The 18362-nt window shown below is 39.4% G+C and overlaps 1 protein-coding gene across 1 annotated transcript in view; it reads left to right on the top strand.

Moving 5' to 3' along the window:
* LVRN (laeverin) overlaps positions 1-18362 on the top strand; it is a 55874-nt gene that overhangs the window by 14510 nt on the left and 23002 nt on the right. Inside the window, exons 5-13 of the mRNA XM_032212738.1 lie at positions 839-987; positions 4621-4734; positions 5934-6071; positions 6682-6747; positions 6842-6907; positions 10945-11105; positions 12766-12839; positions 16298-16437; positions 17453-17508. Coding sequence (XP_032068629.1) covers positions 839-987; positions 4621-4734; positions 5934-6071; positions 6682-6747; positions 6842-6907; positions 10945-11105; positions 12766-12839; positions 16298-16437; positions 17453-17508 — 964 coding nt within the window. The remainder of the gene's footprint in view (positions 1-838; positions 988-4620; positions 4735-5933; positions 6072-6681; positions 6748-6841; positions 6908-10944; positions 11106-12765; positions 12840-16297; positions 16438-17452; positions 17509-18362) is intronic.

The following is an 18362-nucleotide window of genomic DNA, read 5'->3' as shown; positions in this document are numbered from 1 at the left end:
TTAGACTTACATATATTGCTCCATGGTGCTTTGCAGCACTCTCTAAGCAGTTTAACATGTCAGCATATTGCCCTCAACAATTTGGATCCTCATTTTACTGACCTTGGAAGGATGGAAGGCTGAGTCAACCTTGAGCCAGTCAGGACCAGACTCCTGGCAATGGGCAGAGTTAGCCTTCAATCCTGCATTCTAACCACTGCACCACCACGGCTATTCTCTTTTCTTATCCATAAAGTCAGCTCTGTATTTCTTCCCATAGATTTACTGCCTGAATTTGTACTATGAGAAGATTCTGAATTTGGTATTCCCTGTATTCATTCAACAGGGGTCATTTTAGATCGTCATGAACGAATAATTCTCTATTATCAGATGTAGAGCTTTATATACTTTATATACTGTATATACTTTATGGATATGTAAGTTTCAATCCCAGATTGAATCTTTGGCAACCCTGAAAAGGCCTGGGGAGGTTTTGGGTTGAAACACTGTTGAGAGAATCAGTAATTTCAGGCTCTTGTGTGAATGCATGTAAGACATTCGTCTAAGTTCCTGTGTAATTCTTAATGTGACTATGTGTGTGAACCTAGCATTGTGGTTTATAAATCTTTCTTTGTGGTTTATCTCTATGTCTGATGAGCCCTCGAGACATTGTTGAACAACTCACTCATACTCACTTAGCATAATATGAGAATCTGGCCAGAGATAATAAAATAAACATATTTGAAATACCCTGTTTTCCCAAAAATAAGACCTCTCCGTATAACAAGCCCAATTGGGCTTTTGAGTGCATGCACTAAAATAATTGTTAAAGTGATTCATTTTATTAAAATTCCATTAGATTTGGTTGCGGTACCTCTTATGGATCATGGTGCAATGGAAAACTGGGGACTAATGACTTTCCATGAAACATCTTTATTGAATGAGCCAGAGGATTATATATCTAAAATGCAGATTTGCCAAGTTGTTGCTCATGAGGTAGCACACCAGGTATGCAGTAAAATATCTTGTATAGTATTTTCATTTATCATTACAATCTAAATGCTACTTCCTAATTACAGGCCTGCCTTGATTTACAGCTATTCATTTAGTGACTGTTTGAAGTTACAACAGCACCGAAAAAAGTGGCATGACTGTTTCCCCCCACATTTATCGTTGTTGCAGCATCCCCATGCTTGCATGATCAAAACTTGGGTGCTTGGCAACTGGCATGTATTTATGTCAGTTACATTGTCCTGGAGTCATGTGATCACCATATGTAACCTTCCCAGAGGGCTTCTGATAAGCAAACTCAATGGGGGAAGCTTAAGATCAACTGATTCACTTAACTGTTAAGTGATTTATTTAACAACTGGGGGGGGGGAGGAATCGTTGAATGCAGATCACTTACCGCATTTTTTGGAGTATAAGACACACCAAGGTTTTGAAGAGGCAAATTAAAAAAAAGTAAGTAGGTAGATGGAGGGAGGGGGGGGGAGAGAGAGAGAGAGAGAGAGAAATACAATAGGTACTGTAGGTAGGGAGAGAGAGTAGTTAGGTAGTTAGATAGATAAAGGATAGAGAGAGAGAGAAAGAGAGAGAGAGAAATAGAGTAGGTAGGGAGGGATTGACTCAGCCTTCCATCCTTCCGAGGTGGGTAAAATGAGGGCCCAGATTGTTGGGGGCAATATGCTGACTCTCTGTAAACCGCTTAGAGAGGGCTGAAAGCCCTATGAAGCGGTATATAAGTCTACTGCTATTGCTATATATATATATATATATATATATATATATATATATATATATATATATATATATATATATATATATATATATATATATATATATATATATAGTGGGTAGGAAGAGAGAGAGAGTAGGTAGGTTGGTAGATAGAGGGATAGAGAGAGAGAGAAAGAGAGAAATACAGTAGATAGGTAGGGAGAAAGAGAGTGAGTAGGTAGATAGGTACGTAGGTAGATAGAGGGGAAAGATAGAGAAATACAGTAGAGATGGAGGGAGAGAGAGAGTAGGTAGGTAGTTAGATGTTTCCAGGTATATTTATCCATGTGCTGGAGAAGGAAATCACTGTATAATCTGCAGCATCTAAGACTTTGTTTCTGCTAGCACAGCACTTGATCAATCTAATTGTCATCAATCATTCTACTAAAGAGCTTTCCGAAAGGAGAAAAAAAAAGTTTTTGCACTCTGCAAACCTCCCCAAAACAAGCTGTTTTTTGTGAAAATTAGCCCATTTTTTTTAAAAAAAGGCATGAATAGCCTTAGGGGGGCTTACAGAGTGCTCCTGGGGGGGGGGGACAAACATGAGGAAAAAAACAGCCTGTTTTTCGTGAAAACGGGCCCATATTTTTGTCAAGAAAATTCCATGGATAGCCTTATGGAGGCTTATAGAATGCTCCTGGGGGCTGGGGGGGGGGGAAGAGAAATTGAGCAAAAAACACCCTGTTTTTTGCTCATTTCTGTCCTCCCCAGCCCCCAGGAGCTCCTACAACCTATGCAGGGCCATTTTGATGAACAGACGGGGCTTCAGGAGGCAAAAAATGCTGTATTTGATGTATAAGACGCATCCAGATTCTCAGCCTCTTTTTTGAGGGAAAAAGGTTTGTCTTATACTCTGAAAAATATGGTAACTGCTGTGTTCCTTAGCAACAGAAATTTTGGGTGCAACAGATCTGGAGCAAGCATGAAATCCGCTTACCTTCACTACCAGTTCAAAGCTGAGAGTGTGCACACTCGCTTCGCTCACGCATGGCACTTCTGCGCATGCTCAGAGAGTTTGTGATGATGTCTGGGCAGGTAGGCAGAGCCTCCCACTGCCACCGCTACCGGTTTGCTTGAACTGGCAGAATACCACCTTTGATCTGGAGAGTAACAAATTGGGAATGTTGATCAAGCGCTGTAAACTAGTGTTTCGCCTCTTCAGCAATTTTTCGATGTGTGGATGCCCTGATTTTCTAGTATGCTGGGGAATCCTGGGAGTTGAAGTCCACATGTCTTAAAAGTGGCTCACATTAAGAAAGTGAGCCTTAAACATTAATCAGGAAAAAAACAAACATTATGCTTGAAGTAGAGAAGAATTCTACAAGAATGAGAGAAGCAGTTTCAAAGCTAGTTTTAAAAATATTTGCTTGTATTAACAGCCTCATAATAAATTGTATTACCTATTATGTATCATACAATGAAGGTTCAAAGTATATTAAATGAGAGGCCAGAACAGAAAGAAATATAATATTAACCTTCAAAATAATAATATAAAACTAAAATAAAAGAAATAAAAAAACTGATTGTCAGTAAATAATTGAAAAATACCTCCACATGATTATTATTGCATAGAATTAATGAAACTACAAGCAATGTATTGTCTTGATACAGATACACCAAATGAAATAGTCTGGTATTTTCAGTGAGATAATTTTGACATTCTTTATTGTTTCCTGGAAAAGGATCATTGATATGTGGTAAATTACAGTAAACAAAATTTTGCTGTCTGTGAAGCACAGAAAATTAGTATGTAGGCAACAATCATTAGAAAAGTGGAAGGTCTGTTTACATTAAAAGAGGGAGTCTTTGTTCCTTTGGTGACTTCTTCATCCCAAACTCATTAAGAAGCTGTAGCAAGTACAGGGTACTAAAATGAATCTGATTTTTAAAAAGCTATATAATTGAATGATATATGAAATAGATCACCACTGCTTTTGTAGGACCAAAAGAATGAAACATTACCATATGGAAATTAAGTCTTAAATCTTAAGAAATTAGTGTCTTTCTTCAAGAAAATAATAACTAAAATAATCACTAAAAATAATTAATATATAAATTCTAATCTTATTATTATATAAAAAAACCAAAATAATTTCCAGTTCTTTCAGATTAAGCAAACAAGATCTTGGATAAAATTAAATACAGGATTAATTCCTTGAGTTCTGTTAATGTATGTCTGTGTGTGTGTGTGTGTGTGTATGTGTGTGTGTACACAAAGACACACACAGCACCTGGAGTAGCATTTGAAGAGCTTTATATAGGATTATAGAAACAGCAACTTGAGTGGCGTGGTGGCCTAATGGTGACGTCACTTGCCTTCTATCCAGAAGGTTGACAGTTCAATCCTCAGTAGCAAAGAAAAAAAAATGTGCTGAGAGCATCATGTGATATCAGGAAATGCTCAGCTCCATCCGGTCACCCTGATTCTATCCTGAATTAACAGATTACAGGGCCCTAAAAGGGAGACTTGGAATAGCAGCTTGGGGAAGATGGGGAAGCAATTTTTGCCCTGACTGTAATTAAATTTATCTTGTCAGTCATGGTTTAGAAACTGATAATTACATTACAGAAAATGAGCATATTCATTGACACCCTAGTTTTGCATTTATGGGACCCTTTAAAATAGTTACATTGGATTATGTAATAAAAACCTAGTTTCTTTTCCTTTAACTCCCTATTTTAATCCTTGTGGCATATTTAATGTATTTTCTAAAACTCCTATCAACCTATAGATATTGCACTCCTTTGTGACACATTGTGCCCATTAAGTAAAATCGTGAACTGCTCTCTTGCCAGATGAATGAGAACAGCAATTGAAAGAATTCATTTAAACACTCTCCCCCGCTCCTTTCCTATTTTAAGTGGTTTGGAAACCTAGTTACCATGGATTGGTGGAACGACCTATGGCTTAATGAGGGATTTGCAACTTACTTTGGACATCTAGGTCTAAACTACATTGAACATATTATGCCACTGGTAAGTGTAAATTAAACCAACCTTTCCTGTGTATCTTTCATTCAAACTCTGCTTTTACTTTTAAGTGCTTTTAAGTTAAGGAAAACTATGTAATAGAGGCTCTAAGCTCGGAGAGATCTCGGTATTCAGGCTACTTTATTTACTATGATATGAAATGATGAATTCTTCCTCATGAGAAGTTTTCAAACAGCAGCTGGATGGTCATCATTTATATCTATATTGATCAGAGAATTGGATTAACTTCCTTCCAACTTTATAATTCTGTAAGTATGAGCTTTGTCTCCCTGCTTCTGTCATTGCTGAGTTGCTAGTGTTGTGTGTGACTTTATCTGCAGCCTGGTACAATTCAAATATAAGTTTACTATGCCTAATCTAGTTTTGTAAACTTTACCAATTTGCACATGCATTTTTGCATCAAGTACCATAATTGATTGCTTATTGAGTAATTTATAGTCATGGTGTTTTCCTACTCCTCCTTGTCTTAAATCACATATATTCTTTCTGTATACACTGCTATTTATTAAGTGCTGTAAAGAGGCACTTAATAGTTTAGAACTAATGTATGCTTCTTATTACAGGTGAATATGAAGTCTTTACTAGATTGTATAATAGGTTAGGAACATGGTGGCTCAGCAGCTAAGACGCTGAGCTTCTTGATAAGAAAGTTCTGCAGTTCGGTGGTTCAAATCCTAGTGCCGCATAATGGAGTGAGTTTCCGTTACTTGTCCCAGCTTCTGCCAACCTAGCAGTTCGAAAGCATGTAAAAATGCAAGTGGAAAAAATAGGAACCACCTTTGGTGGGAAGGTAACAGCATTTTGTGTGCCTTCGGCGTTTAGTCATGCCGGCCACATGACCACGGAGAAGTCTTCAGTCAATACTGGCTTTTCGGCTTTGAAACAGAGATAAGCACCGCCCCGAGAGTCAGGAATGACTAGCACATGCATGCGAGGGGAACCTCTACCTTTACCTGTAATAGCGTCAGTGAATAAGTGGATTGATTGAGATAGATAGAATTAACATTTAAGCTTCCTTTCTGTGTAGATTTTCAGTTTAAGCAAGTTTTTTTGAGTTTGATATGAACAAGATTAATGATGTTAGAAAGGAATGCGGAAAGAAGTAAATACATTTATAAATATTACCATTGAATTGTAAATTTGAGTTTGCATGAGTAAAATTAACATTTTATGTTTATTTGCAGGATAAACTCATTGGCGAGCAGCTTACACTACCTACGTTGGCTAAAGATAATCCAGGATTAAATCAGTCTCTATCAAATACAGAAACCCGTCAAACAGATTCAATATTAGAACTGTTCAATACAATCACTTACCATAAGGTAAATCATATATTATTGTAAATTTCATATATGATTCATAAATAGATGTGATTGAAGAATATTTTTATAGTGCATGAGAAAATTAAATTATTCTCTCGATGTTATAAGACAGAGTTCCCCAACCTTTCTGGGTTGGTAGCCCGGGGGGGGGGGAGAGGGGATTATTTTGTGGGAGAGGCAAATGCATGTGCACATGCACATGAAAGCACTCATGACAGTCATGGTGAGGTGTGCGTGAGTGGGGCTGCGAGCGTTCATGATGAGACTTACACAAGTGGGCCATGAACATCCGTAATGAGACTCAGGAGAGTTGGGCTGTGGGCGCTCATGACGTTTGCATGAGTGGAAATGTGCATGGACGAAATGGCATATGCACTGGCCAGCCATTCACATGGCCCGGTGGCAATTAGCCCGTGGCCCGGTAGTGGGCTGTGGCCCACAAGTGGGGGACCCATCTTATCAGATCTCATAATCTGTATGAAAGTGAAACAATTTTGAATTTAATACATACCATTTTCATTCAGTGTATGTATTTAAAATATTCTGAATGTAATGGAAATAAACATCTTCCTAAATTTATTAATCTTTCCTCTCTGTATGTCTATTTTAGGGGGCTGTTGTCATCCGGATGCTTTCCAACTTTATGACTGAGGGATTATTTTTCAAAGCATTGAATGTAAGTTTAGAAAATATTATAAATACCTTACAATACATTACATTATATTGAAAATTTACAACTAACCAGTACTTATATTCTTGTTTTACTACAGTCATATCTGAGTGCATTTTCCTTTTCCAATGCTGCCCAAGATGATCTGTGGACTCACATTCAAAAGGTGGTTAAATTTACAATGCATTTGCTAGACTTTTGATTTTAATAAATTGGGAATTGTTGACTGTAAGTAAAAGGGGTATAAATTTCAGTCGTGACCATTGGATGCTCTATTCTCTGAAGTCAGCATCACCAATTGTTGCTGACAATTCTCCTTGAATCCCTTGGTTTTCAGATCTGACCTAATGTCTGGACAGTTGTTGTTTGTGGTCTTTTTAATGTGGCAATTAATGTATACCTAACTTAAAACAAGTTTGTCAGTATTTGTATATTTTAACACATTTATTTCTCTTTGGAATAATCCCCACCTTCTGTAGGCAACCATGTGCTCCATCCAGAAAGCAAAAGTACATTATAAAAAATGTATGAAGTACATATCAACCCTGTGGCAGATTTCTTCTATAACTTAAGATATAGGAGATAAAATACCTATAGGAAGAAAAATGCTCATTTGCACCAGATATTAGTTGCTATGCCCATGTGACTGAAAATAGATACATAACTTTTGCTACCTAACATGGATAGGACAAAAATGGTATTAGAGAAAATTAGAAGTACCTTAATAATATCTGGGGAAGTTAATTCTGTCAGGGTGTAATGAAAAGTTTAGTCCCACAGAGGAAACCTGTGACTCTAAGAGCCAACATTGGCTCATTATTGATAATCACATTATCCAGACTCAACGCCTCTCCCCAATGAGGAGAGGGGGAGATTATGGCTGATTTTAGTAGGGCTTTGTAGAAAGCAAAATTTGAATTTGAACTTGAATAGATTTGTATGCCGCCCAATCCCGAAGGATTCCGGGCGGCTTACATAAAAGCAATTAAAATATTAAAAAGATTAAAAACACAAAACAATACAGTTTAAAACAGAAAAAAAAACACACAACATGCACTCAGTTATAATGGGGCTGAAGTTCAATCAAGCTCAACAGCCCCAGGCCTGCCAAAACAGCCAGGTCTTAACAGACTTACGGAAGGCCAGGAGAGTGGGGAGGATCCGGATCTCAGGGGGTAGCTCGTTCCAGAGGGCTGGGGCAGCAACAGAGAAAGCTCACCCCCGGGGAACCACCAGATGGCATTGTGTGGCTGACGGCACCCGGAGAAGGCCCGCCCTGTGTGATCTTATTGGATGCTGGGAGGTATGTTGCAGGAAGCGGTCATGAAGATATCCAGGTCCTAGGCCATGTAGGGCTTTATAGATAATGACCAGCACCTTGAAGTGTGTCTGGAGACCGATGGGAAGCCAGTGCAGCTCACAGAGGATAGGTGTAACATGGGTGTACCTAGGTACACCCAGTATCGCTCACGCGGCTGCATTCTGGACCAGTTGTAGTCTCCGAACATTCTTCAGGGGCAGCCCCATGTAGAGCGCGTTACAGTAGTCAAGCCTTGAGGTGACAAGGGCATGAGTGATCATTTGGAGTGCCTCCCGGTCCAGGTAGGGCTGCAACTGGTGCACCAGGCGAACCTGTGCAAAAGCTCCACTGGTCACAGCCGACAAGTGATGTTCTAATGTCAGCTGTGGATCCAGGAGAACGCCCAAGTTGCAGGCCCTCTCTGAGGGGTGTAAGATTTCACCCCCCAGGATTAAAGGTGGAATATCTGGACTATTTTTTGGGGGGGCAACATCCAAAGCCACTCAGTCTTGTCAGGGTTGAGCGCAAGCTTGTTCACCCCCATCCACACCCTGACAGCTTCCAGGCACTGGCACATTACTTCCACCGCTTCACTGAGTTGGCACGGGGCGGACAGATACAGAAACAAAAGTTTCTGGATTTCCTTCTTAGCCATTTCTTCATCTTCTAAGTCCCAGATGAATTTTAGAAAAATGGTCCTTCAAGCTTAATTTTCTCTGACTTTTATATACTGCCTCTCAGATTGTATTAATTCTAGTTTCCATTTAGCCTCTTGTTAAAATGGTCCCTTTTGTAAGAGTAAGAAACACATGTCTGTTGTGTGGCAGTAAGATTTATGTTCCTCCTTATGATGGGCAGTGCCATGTATTCATTGTTGGGTTAGTATGGGGACTGGAGCAAATTATACTGACTTTATCCATGTTTTGCTCTCCCAGCCTTAATATTGCACACATATTAGCACTTGGAGTGTTTCTATTGTATTGGATATGAACAATAACATGGAAAGCTTTTTAAGTTTTGAGGCTCACAAAAATCCTTAATCATTTTTCTAGGATTTCTTACGTTGGTGTAGCAATAAAGGAGAATATTTGTAGGTTGGGGTTAAAATGAGGGATTGCTTGGTAGTCTCTGAGCTTGGTTGTTTTGTTACAGACATTTCATTACTCAAACTAAGTAACATTATCAGTGTTTCATCACAAGAAAGCAATCAAGCTCAGAGAGCACCAAGGACCCCACATTTTGTAGGTGTAGCAGATAGGGAAATGCACATAATTTTGATAAGTTGAATAATGTTCTAAATGGAAGAGTTAAAGTATTTAATAGAGCATAAATATACCTTTGACCTGCACAACAATGACTGAAAATTTATAGAGCTTGAATAGTGTTTGAGAGTGGTTTGTCATTGGATTAATCCTTGTTTCTGATTAGTGGTTAGTAACTATAATAATATTTTTCTATAGTGACTACAAGGAACAACTTTAATCTGAAACACAGGTTAAACATAGTAACTTTAAACTGAGTTACATAAATATTCCATTAGTTTATTCATGTTTAACTGATTTGTATACTGCTTTTCGAAGTGTCAGAATCCTTTCCCAAATATCTGTCCTAACACTATCAACCTTATGTTGTAGCCTGAGTAGACAGAAGGTGCTACATCACCCAATGATTTCTGCAACTAAGTATAGAATTTAATCGGTTCACCGACAAAACCGCGAAGCCCTTTTCCGCAATGACATAACCGCGGAGGGCAAATCCGCGCCTTCGGAAGCGCTCAGCACCCTAACCCTAACCCTAAACCTAACCCTAAACCTAACCCTAAACCTAACCCTAAACCTAACCCTAAACCTAACCCTAAACCTAACCCTAAACCTAACCCTAAACCTAACCCTAAACCTAACCCTAAACCTAACCCTAAACCTAACCCTAAACCTAACCCTAAACCTAACCCTAAACCTAACCCTAAACCTAACCCTAAACCTAACCCTAAACCTAACCCTAAACCTAACCCTAACCTAACCCTAAACCTAACCCTAAACCTAACCCTAAACCTAACCCTAACCCTAACCCTAACCCTTACCTTAATTTAAATCGGCTTTCTGTCGTTGCACTGTTTTAAAGAGCCCTTCTGTCGCCGCGCTGTTGTCGCTGCGGTGATGATGTCGCGGTAATGACGTTGCAGTTTTAGCGACACGGTTTTGTCGGTGCGCTTTTGTCGTGCGTACTTTTGTCGGGTCATGAATTTAACCCCACACAATACAGTCATACTGAAGCATATAATTTGGCTGCATCGCAGCCAAATATACCCTTTTATATACCTTTTTGTTCCACTAATAAATTGGTACCAGTTCATTTGACTGGTACCAAATGAAGAATATGCCTTTGTAACTATGCATTACAATTAACACAGAGCTTGGCTTTTTATTAAACAAGATAGAAGTCTGAGTCATAATGGAATTTCAGTACCTTGGATAGTTCCAATAATCAACTATCCTCTGATAATCTATTGAGCTGATTTAGATTACCGTATCAAGATTATGTTCCTTTTTTGAAGATCAAAGTGTTGATCTTCTAATATGGAGATTAGCCTTTTATCAATTTTCCAACAGTATCTTGTTGATGTTGCAGTTCTGCAGAAAGTCTGAATCTCTACAAGTATTTAAGGAGATTCTTGCTTAAGGGTGCTTTCTTTGACCAAAATCCAACTCACAGCCATTGATTCAGCATCTATTTCAACACTTTCACTGCTTTCATATTGCAGGAGACATGGTTGATGAAAATTGATTTACAACATGGACTTGATCTCAAAACTGCTGGGATCTGAATGATTCATGTTTCTTGAAAATTTCTGTATATGTATTTAACATAAAAACTATATTTTAATCCTGAACATTTTTTGGAAGGTAATAGATGAGCAAAATGACTTCCAGTTGCCAACATCAGTAAAAACAATAATGGATTCTTGGACCTGCCAGAAGGGCTATCCACTCCTGACAGTAGATTTCTCAACTGGCAATATTAGCCAGATACCAGCTTTTGCTGAAAAGGGAGAACACAACTCAGAGTACGTGTTTTTTTTAAAGTAATAATAAGACCAATGTAAAGACTTTAAATAGAGATTGAGTGAATGTGTAAAAATAGGGCACAAATACCAGTTGATGTGTTTGGTGCCATTCCCAAAAAATTGGAAAATTATTTGAACACAATAGGAATGGATAGAATCTCAGTTCTCATCAGTTACAAAGGTTGCATTACTTGAAACAGTGGGCACGGGGTGTGTGTGTGCATGAGTGCATGTGTGTGTGTAGGCAGGCAGGCAGGCAGACAGACAGACAGACAGACAGACAGACAGACAGACATTAACTTTCGTAGATCCTTAAGAAAGATTCAGTAGTCAAAATTAATAAATCAGCTATAACTGTGTGGTAAACCATATGTAAATACAGATGATTGTAATAAGTTTTGTGTGATTTTTTAAAATATATAATCTGCAGATTTTCAACAATAGAAATAAGTTCAGTTGGCACACTTTCCCAATACAAACTATTTTTTCTTTGAACATAATTTGTTATTTTCTGCAATTCCCAAATCTGCAAACTATGATTTTGGAAATTTGTTTCTCAGACATTACTTATAAATGCCAAAATGAATCTTATATTGCATCTGAGCAGGAATATGGGATATTTGGCCATTCAGCTGATTTTTTAAATTGTACAAACCATAAATTTGAGAATCACCCAAACTGAGTTGATTCATTATGCTTTAATCTGTATTAAATTGTTAGAGGGAATGTGAATTAGAAATAAAGTAAACAATGGAATTAAGAGCCAGGACTTAATCTGAGGCTAATAGTGTCTATAGTACCATTTTTTAAAAAAGAAATGTAAGTGTAAATATACTTCAGCTGTTAGGCCATGTTCTGGAATGTGTATTACTACCACAGTCCTTATTTTCAGCAGCTTGCATTGAATGTGTAAATATTTATATGAGAATGAAATCAAATACCAGTCATTGACTATGCTAGATGCCCTTAAGGAAATTACAAAAGAAGCTTTCTAACATTCTAGCTGAAAATATACATTTTTAAACAAACACACTACAGAAATATAAAGCAGCTTATGCTGTTAGGTTGAAACCTGGAAAAAGCTGCCATTAATAGATTTGTTTCAGCTGTGTCATTGGAATGCAGCATGTACTCATCTGAACAAGAGTTAAAATTACATAGTAGAACTTTCTTATCTTTGTAATGGGCCTGTTCCATGAGAACAGGTTCTGTTGAATCAGGACTATTTATTTCCATACAAGGAGTATGACTTAGAAAATAAACTTTTGAAAAGAGAAATCTATGAGTATAATTGTGCATTCAATTGTCAGGTATAGAAAGTGAAGGTTTTTTATACACTTATAGATATTACCTTACTAAAGGTAAGAAAGCCTCATGCATATGTATTTACATTATATGGGCTTAAATGTAGATGAAATCCATTGAATTCAAGTACACACAAAAGTTCTAGTTCACAATTGCACAGTGGAGTGTGAGTTATGCAGCTTTTAGGTATAAACAGAAATTGCATTGCACATTTGAACTATAAAATCCCCCCCCCCCCCGCAAAAGAGAGGTTTTTTTTTCTCAGAATTTTTTTTCTTAATTTATGTAATAGCATTTGAATGGTATTTTACTTTGGTTTGTGGATTAATGATCAATTGTTATTTTTATTAAATAGCACATGGATTATTCCTATTTCTTGGATACGAAATGGAACATTACAACCTTTAGTATGGCTTGATAAACGTAGTAGTAAGTATGTTTTCCTAAATTTAAGAAAGTCTTTACTGTCTGGAATATATGATTCTGAACTTTTTAAAAAAGCAAATTACAGCCAAAATATCGATCATGAGTTATTGTACTTATCTCTGCTTTCCGCTGCCTCCACTGAGTCGCGCCCAGCCGCCCTGTTCAGGATAAATAGGAGGGATACGGATGATCCTTTGCAGGGCAGGGCTGAGGATTACGTCCAATTCCTCGCGGATAAAGTTGCTCGGTTTCGGGCGGACCTGGACTCCAATCCTGCAGAACCAGCCGAGGCACTAAGGGATAATCTGGTAGGTCATCACTGGATTGATTTTCAAGCTGTTACCCCTGAGGACATGGACAAGGCTATGAGAGCTGTAGGTGCCTCCACATGTGTGCTGGACCCGTGCCCCTCCTGGCTGGTTGTTAACAGCAGGGAGGTGACACAGGGCTGGATCCAGGCGGTTGTTGCCGCCTCCCTACGGGAGGGGGTCTTTCCCCCCGCTTTAAAGGCGGCAGTGGTGAGACCCCTCCTGAAGAAACCATCTTTGGATCCAGCCGTTCTAAACAACTATCGTCCAGTCTCCAACCTCCCCTTTGTGGGGAAGGTTGTTGAGAAGGTGGTGGCCTTTCAGCTCCAGCGGTCCTTGGAGGAAGCCAGTTATCTTGATCCATTCCAGTCAGGCTTCAGGCCTGGCTACAGCACAGAAACCGCTTTGGTCGCATTGACCGATGATCTCTGGAGAGCCAGGGATGGAGGCCATGCCTCCATCCTGGTACTCCTTGACCTCTCTGCGGCTTTCGATACCATCGACCATGGTATCCTTCTGCGACGACTGCGGGAGGTGGGGGTGGGAGCCCCTGTCTTACGGTGGTTCTCCTCTTACATCTCGGACAGGTCGCAGTCGGTGTTAGTCGGAGGGCAGAGATTAACCCCTAGGCCCCTAACATATGGGGTGCCGCAGGGTTCGGTCCTGTCCCCCCTTCTTTTTAATATCTACATGAAACCGCTGGGCGAGATCATTCGACGGCATGGGATAAAATACCACCAGTATGCGGACGATACACAGTTGTATCTGTCCGCCCCGTGCCAACTCAATGAAGCGATGGACATGATGAGCCAGGGCCTTGAAGCTGTTAGAGACTGGATGGGGGTTAACAAGCTTGTTCTCAATCCAGATAAGACCGAGTGGCTGCTGTGCTTCCCTCCCACTAATTGGCCAAGTGTTCCATCTCTCAGGCTGGGGGGTCAAATACTACGCCCCTCAGATAGGGTACGCAACTTGGGAGTCCTCCTGGACCCACAGCTGACTTTTGAACATCATTTGTCAGCTGTGACCAGGGGGGCATTTGCCCAGGTTCGCCTGGTGCACCAGTTGCGTCCCTACCTGAGCCGGGAGGCTCTCACAACAGTCACTCGTGCCCTTGTGACCTCTAGGCTGGAGTACTGCAATGTGCTCTACATGGGGCTGCCCTTGAAGAGTATTCGGCGGCTTCAGCTGGTCCAGAATGCAGCTGCGCGAGCGATCGTGGGTGCACCTCGTTTCACCCACGTAACACCTATCCTCCGCGAGCTGCATGGCTGCCTGTTGATCTCCGGGTGCGCTTCAAGGTGCTAGTTGTCACCTACAAAGCCCTTCATGGTATTGGATCTGGGTACTTGAGAGACCGCCTACTACCAATTACCTCCACTAGGCCAATAAGATCCCATAGATTAGGCCTCCTCCGAATCCCATCAGCCGGCCAATGTCGACTGGCAACTACCCGGAGGAGAGCCTTCTCGGTGGCTGCTCCGACCCTTTGGAATGAACTCCCCGTGGAGATTCGTACCCTCACCACCCTCCAGAACTTCCGCGTAGCCCTTAAAACCTGGCTGTCCCGACAGGCCTGGGGCTAAAGACTTCAACCCCACTCGAATAGTATGACTGTTGCGCTTTTTAACGATGTATTGTCTTCATGTTCGTAACTTGTTTGTCCTTCCCTCCCCTTGAATTGTGAGCCGCCCTGAGTCCCCTCAGGGAAAAGGGCGGCATACAAATAAAGTAATCTAATCTAATCTAATCTAATTTCCACACAGGTTCTTTAACAGAAGAATTGGGGAGGGGGGGCAGGGAGAGCAGGAATAATGAACAATATGGGCATGTTTGAGAATGGCAACAAGAGTTTGAGACTCCTGGGAGAAAAGAAACTGGAAAGCAACTGAAAAGAGAATTAAATTGGTTATTAAAATTTAATTTTAATATTTTTAATATTAAAATATTAAATTGGCAACTGAGCTGTGGTGGCGCAATGGTTAGAGTGCAGAACTGTAGGCTACTTTTGCTGCACCGGCTGCAAGCAGTTTGGCAGTTAAATCCCACCAGGCTCAAGGTCGAGTCAGCCTTCCATCCTTCTGAGGGTTCCACCACAAAACCACGCTCGATTAAACCGTGCCCGACTAAACCACGTCGCTGACATCATCAACAGGGCGACAACAGCGCGGAGACAGAAGCACGCTGTAAACCCTAAACCTAAAATTAACCCCTAAACCTAAACCTAACCCCCTAAACCTAATCCTAAACCTAACCCTAAACCTAACCCTAAACCTAACCCTTAACCTAACCCTAAACCTAACCCTTAACCTAACCCTAAACCTAATCCTAACCCTTAACCTAACCCTAACCCTTAACCTAACCCTAAAGCTAACCCTAAACCTAACCCTAAACCTAACCCTTACCTTAAGTTGAATCGGCTTGCTTTCAAAGCGCTATTTAAAGCGCCCTTCTTTCTCCGCGCTGGCTCTTGTCACCCTGTTGATGATGTCAGCGATGCGGTTTAATCGGGCGTGGTTTAGTCGAGCGCGGTTTTGACGGGTCACGCTTCTGAGGTGGGTAAAATGAGGACCCAGATTGTTGAGGACAATATGCTGACTCTGTAAATCGCTTAGAGAGGACTGTAAAGCACTGTAAAGTGATGTATATGCCTAAGTGCTATTGCTATTAGAAAGGTACTTTAAGAGAGTAAAGCTTAGTTTAGGACAGATATAGTGAATCTCTGTCCTATGGTGTTGGTATAACCAAGGAACTGTGCCAGTTCTGCCCTTCTCTTACCAAAAGCCAATTCTACTATCTTTGGCTAGGAAAAGGGAAAATGGGAAAAATGGATGCTGCAATAAAGCAATCCATTTATTACACTTTTACATCTTTCAAAAGATGGAAAAAGAATTCCAATATTCTAAACAGATCCAAATATTTTAATGTGATATGATTATGAAAAAAAATCCTACCAATGACTTTCATCAATGTTATGGTTTTGAGAACTATACAGTACATGTGTGGGCAATGTGATAAGATGCACTCGGTCTATTTGCTTCTTTTTCTTATATTAGAAATTATGCAACATGTTATTATGAGCATACATACATTTTCACAAGGGCAGTATTAAAAATATATATACTAAGTTTTCTTCCTTTCATGTGCTTACAGAAATATTTCCTGAAATGAAAATATCAGATTCAGCACAAGATTGGATTGTTTTAAATGTGAATATAAGTGCTTACTATAGAATCAACTATGATCAAAACTATTGTAGAAAATTGGCCAAAGTGCTTGAAGATGATCCAAAGGTATGATAGTTTTTAATCATGAGTATGTAGATGATTATTATAAGAATGATTATGCTATTCTACAGTACAGCATTTTCTCAAGGCACATTAGATCATGATTTTCCTTCATGGTGTTCCATCCATAACGAGGTTTTAAAAAAGTAATTGGACAACCACTTGTCTGAATAAGAATAGGGTCTCTTGCTTGAGTAGGGGGTTGGACTAGAAGACCTGCAAGGTCCTTTCCAATTTTGGTATTCTGTTATTGGCTGATTCTGGTTATAGAGAAAGCCATATTTCTAAAGTAGATGAGCCTAGGGATAATTCTTGGAATGTCTGGGAATTTTAGCAGTCAAAGAACTCAAACATTTGCAAGGTTTAAGGTATCGATTTTACTCTTAGTCTCCATTCCGACACAAAAATGTCAACTTTTGGTATGTATTAAATCTATATTCTAAAAGGCAATAAAGAATATAATCTCTTCCAAAATGTCTTAAGTGAAAGGAAAGTTCAGAAGGATGTAGTCCTGATAAAGCTCACTGAATATAATTTAGAGATTAAGGACATGAATGAAACTAGTATATTGTTTTACATAACCATGGATTTGGCTTCCTACATGTCTATGGGAGGAAGGAAACAGAAATGAATCAGGAAAAAAAAACCATACAAATATACTGATGGGTTTAATACACCTATTTTAATTACATTGTTCTAGCAGGCATGTCAAGGTCTCAGCAGTCTGGCACGTTTATCATACAGGAATGAGGAAATGGGTAGCCTATATTCTTTGTGCATGTATGTAATTTAGAGAGTCCATCAATTGGTAAAGTTTAGGAGATATTTGTGAATGACTAGCAATATTACAATTTCAAATTGGGACATGTCGCATATTTTTTTTTAAATTCACATTGAATTGCAGATCCATATAATAAATGTTTTAGGAATCTGAAATATTGCAGATACTTTGAACTACTACTGTATAAAGACTTGAAGATAACAATTTTAAATAAACTATAATACATGGGTATCTTTACAGGTTATTCCTTCTGTCAGCAGATTACAGTTAATAGCAGATGCCACTCATTTGACTTGGTAAGTTATACACTATAGTTGTTTTTTCTGCATTTATAATTGAGTTCTGGATTCATTCTGCATCTGATCTCCTTTTTTAAAAAAAAATTGATAATTTTTTTCCTACAGTTTCTTTTTGCATCATCTCTGAATTTCACGTGCAGGTAGCACAATGTACCACATTCCATGGATCCTTTGATCAACTGGATTAATCAACAAGAGTTTAAGAAAGAAATAGGCATGGATTTTGAACTAATGGATCTCTAATACATATTGCAGTGTCCATAACACTTTTGAAATACCTTTCCTAGCCTTGGTGACTAGAGAACTCAGCACTATGAAAGGATCTCTTGATCCATGCACTTTCCCTTAACTTAGTCCCTGAACCAGTGTGAATCCACAATCAGAAGGGATGCGTGGTAATGTGAACCAACTTCTGTAGCCATATGAGATTTCTTTCTTACTGTTCTGACCTAGGCTTCGCCAAAAAGCACAAGGCTGAGTCCTGATACTGACAAAATCCCTTTTATTAAATGAATGTGAATTCCTCTCATTCACATTCAGCAAGGCCTGGTAAGCAGTCTTTCAAAGGAATATTTATGACTACAGACCTTATCTATTTTGGAAAGCTGCCATGTAAATATTTTCCAAATGAGGTGCTGTGCAAGGAAAGACTGGGCACAGAGTCTCTGAGATTCACTCAGAGATCTTCACATTCCTGAAACTAATCTAATGACCGAATGAACGAATTGTTTCCTGCAAAAGCTCACTCCCCTTTCGCTCCTCTTTTATTTCCTATGGTAGGGGCTAATCATCTTCCACCTGTGACTTTACTGTCAAGTCTACCCCAATTTCTGAGTTATTCTTTTCTTCTG

The sequence above is a fragment of the Thamnophis elegans genome, chromosome 3, assembly GCF_009769535.1.
Source record: "Thamnophis elegans isolate rThaEle1 chromosome 3, rThaEle1.pri, whole genome shotgun sequence".
In the NCBI taxonomy this organism is placed as follows: Eukaryota; Metazoa; Chordata; class Lepidosauria; order Squamata; family Colubridae; genus Thamnophis; species Thamnophis elegans.
This window is presented reverse-complemented; position numbering and strand designations above follow the sequence as displayed.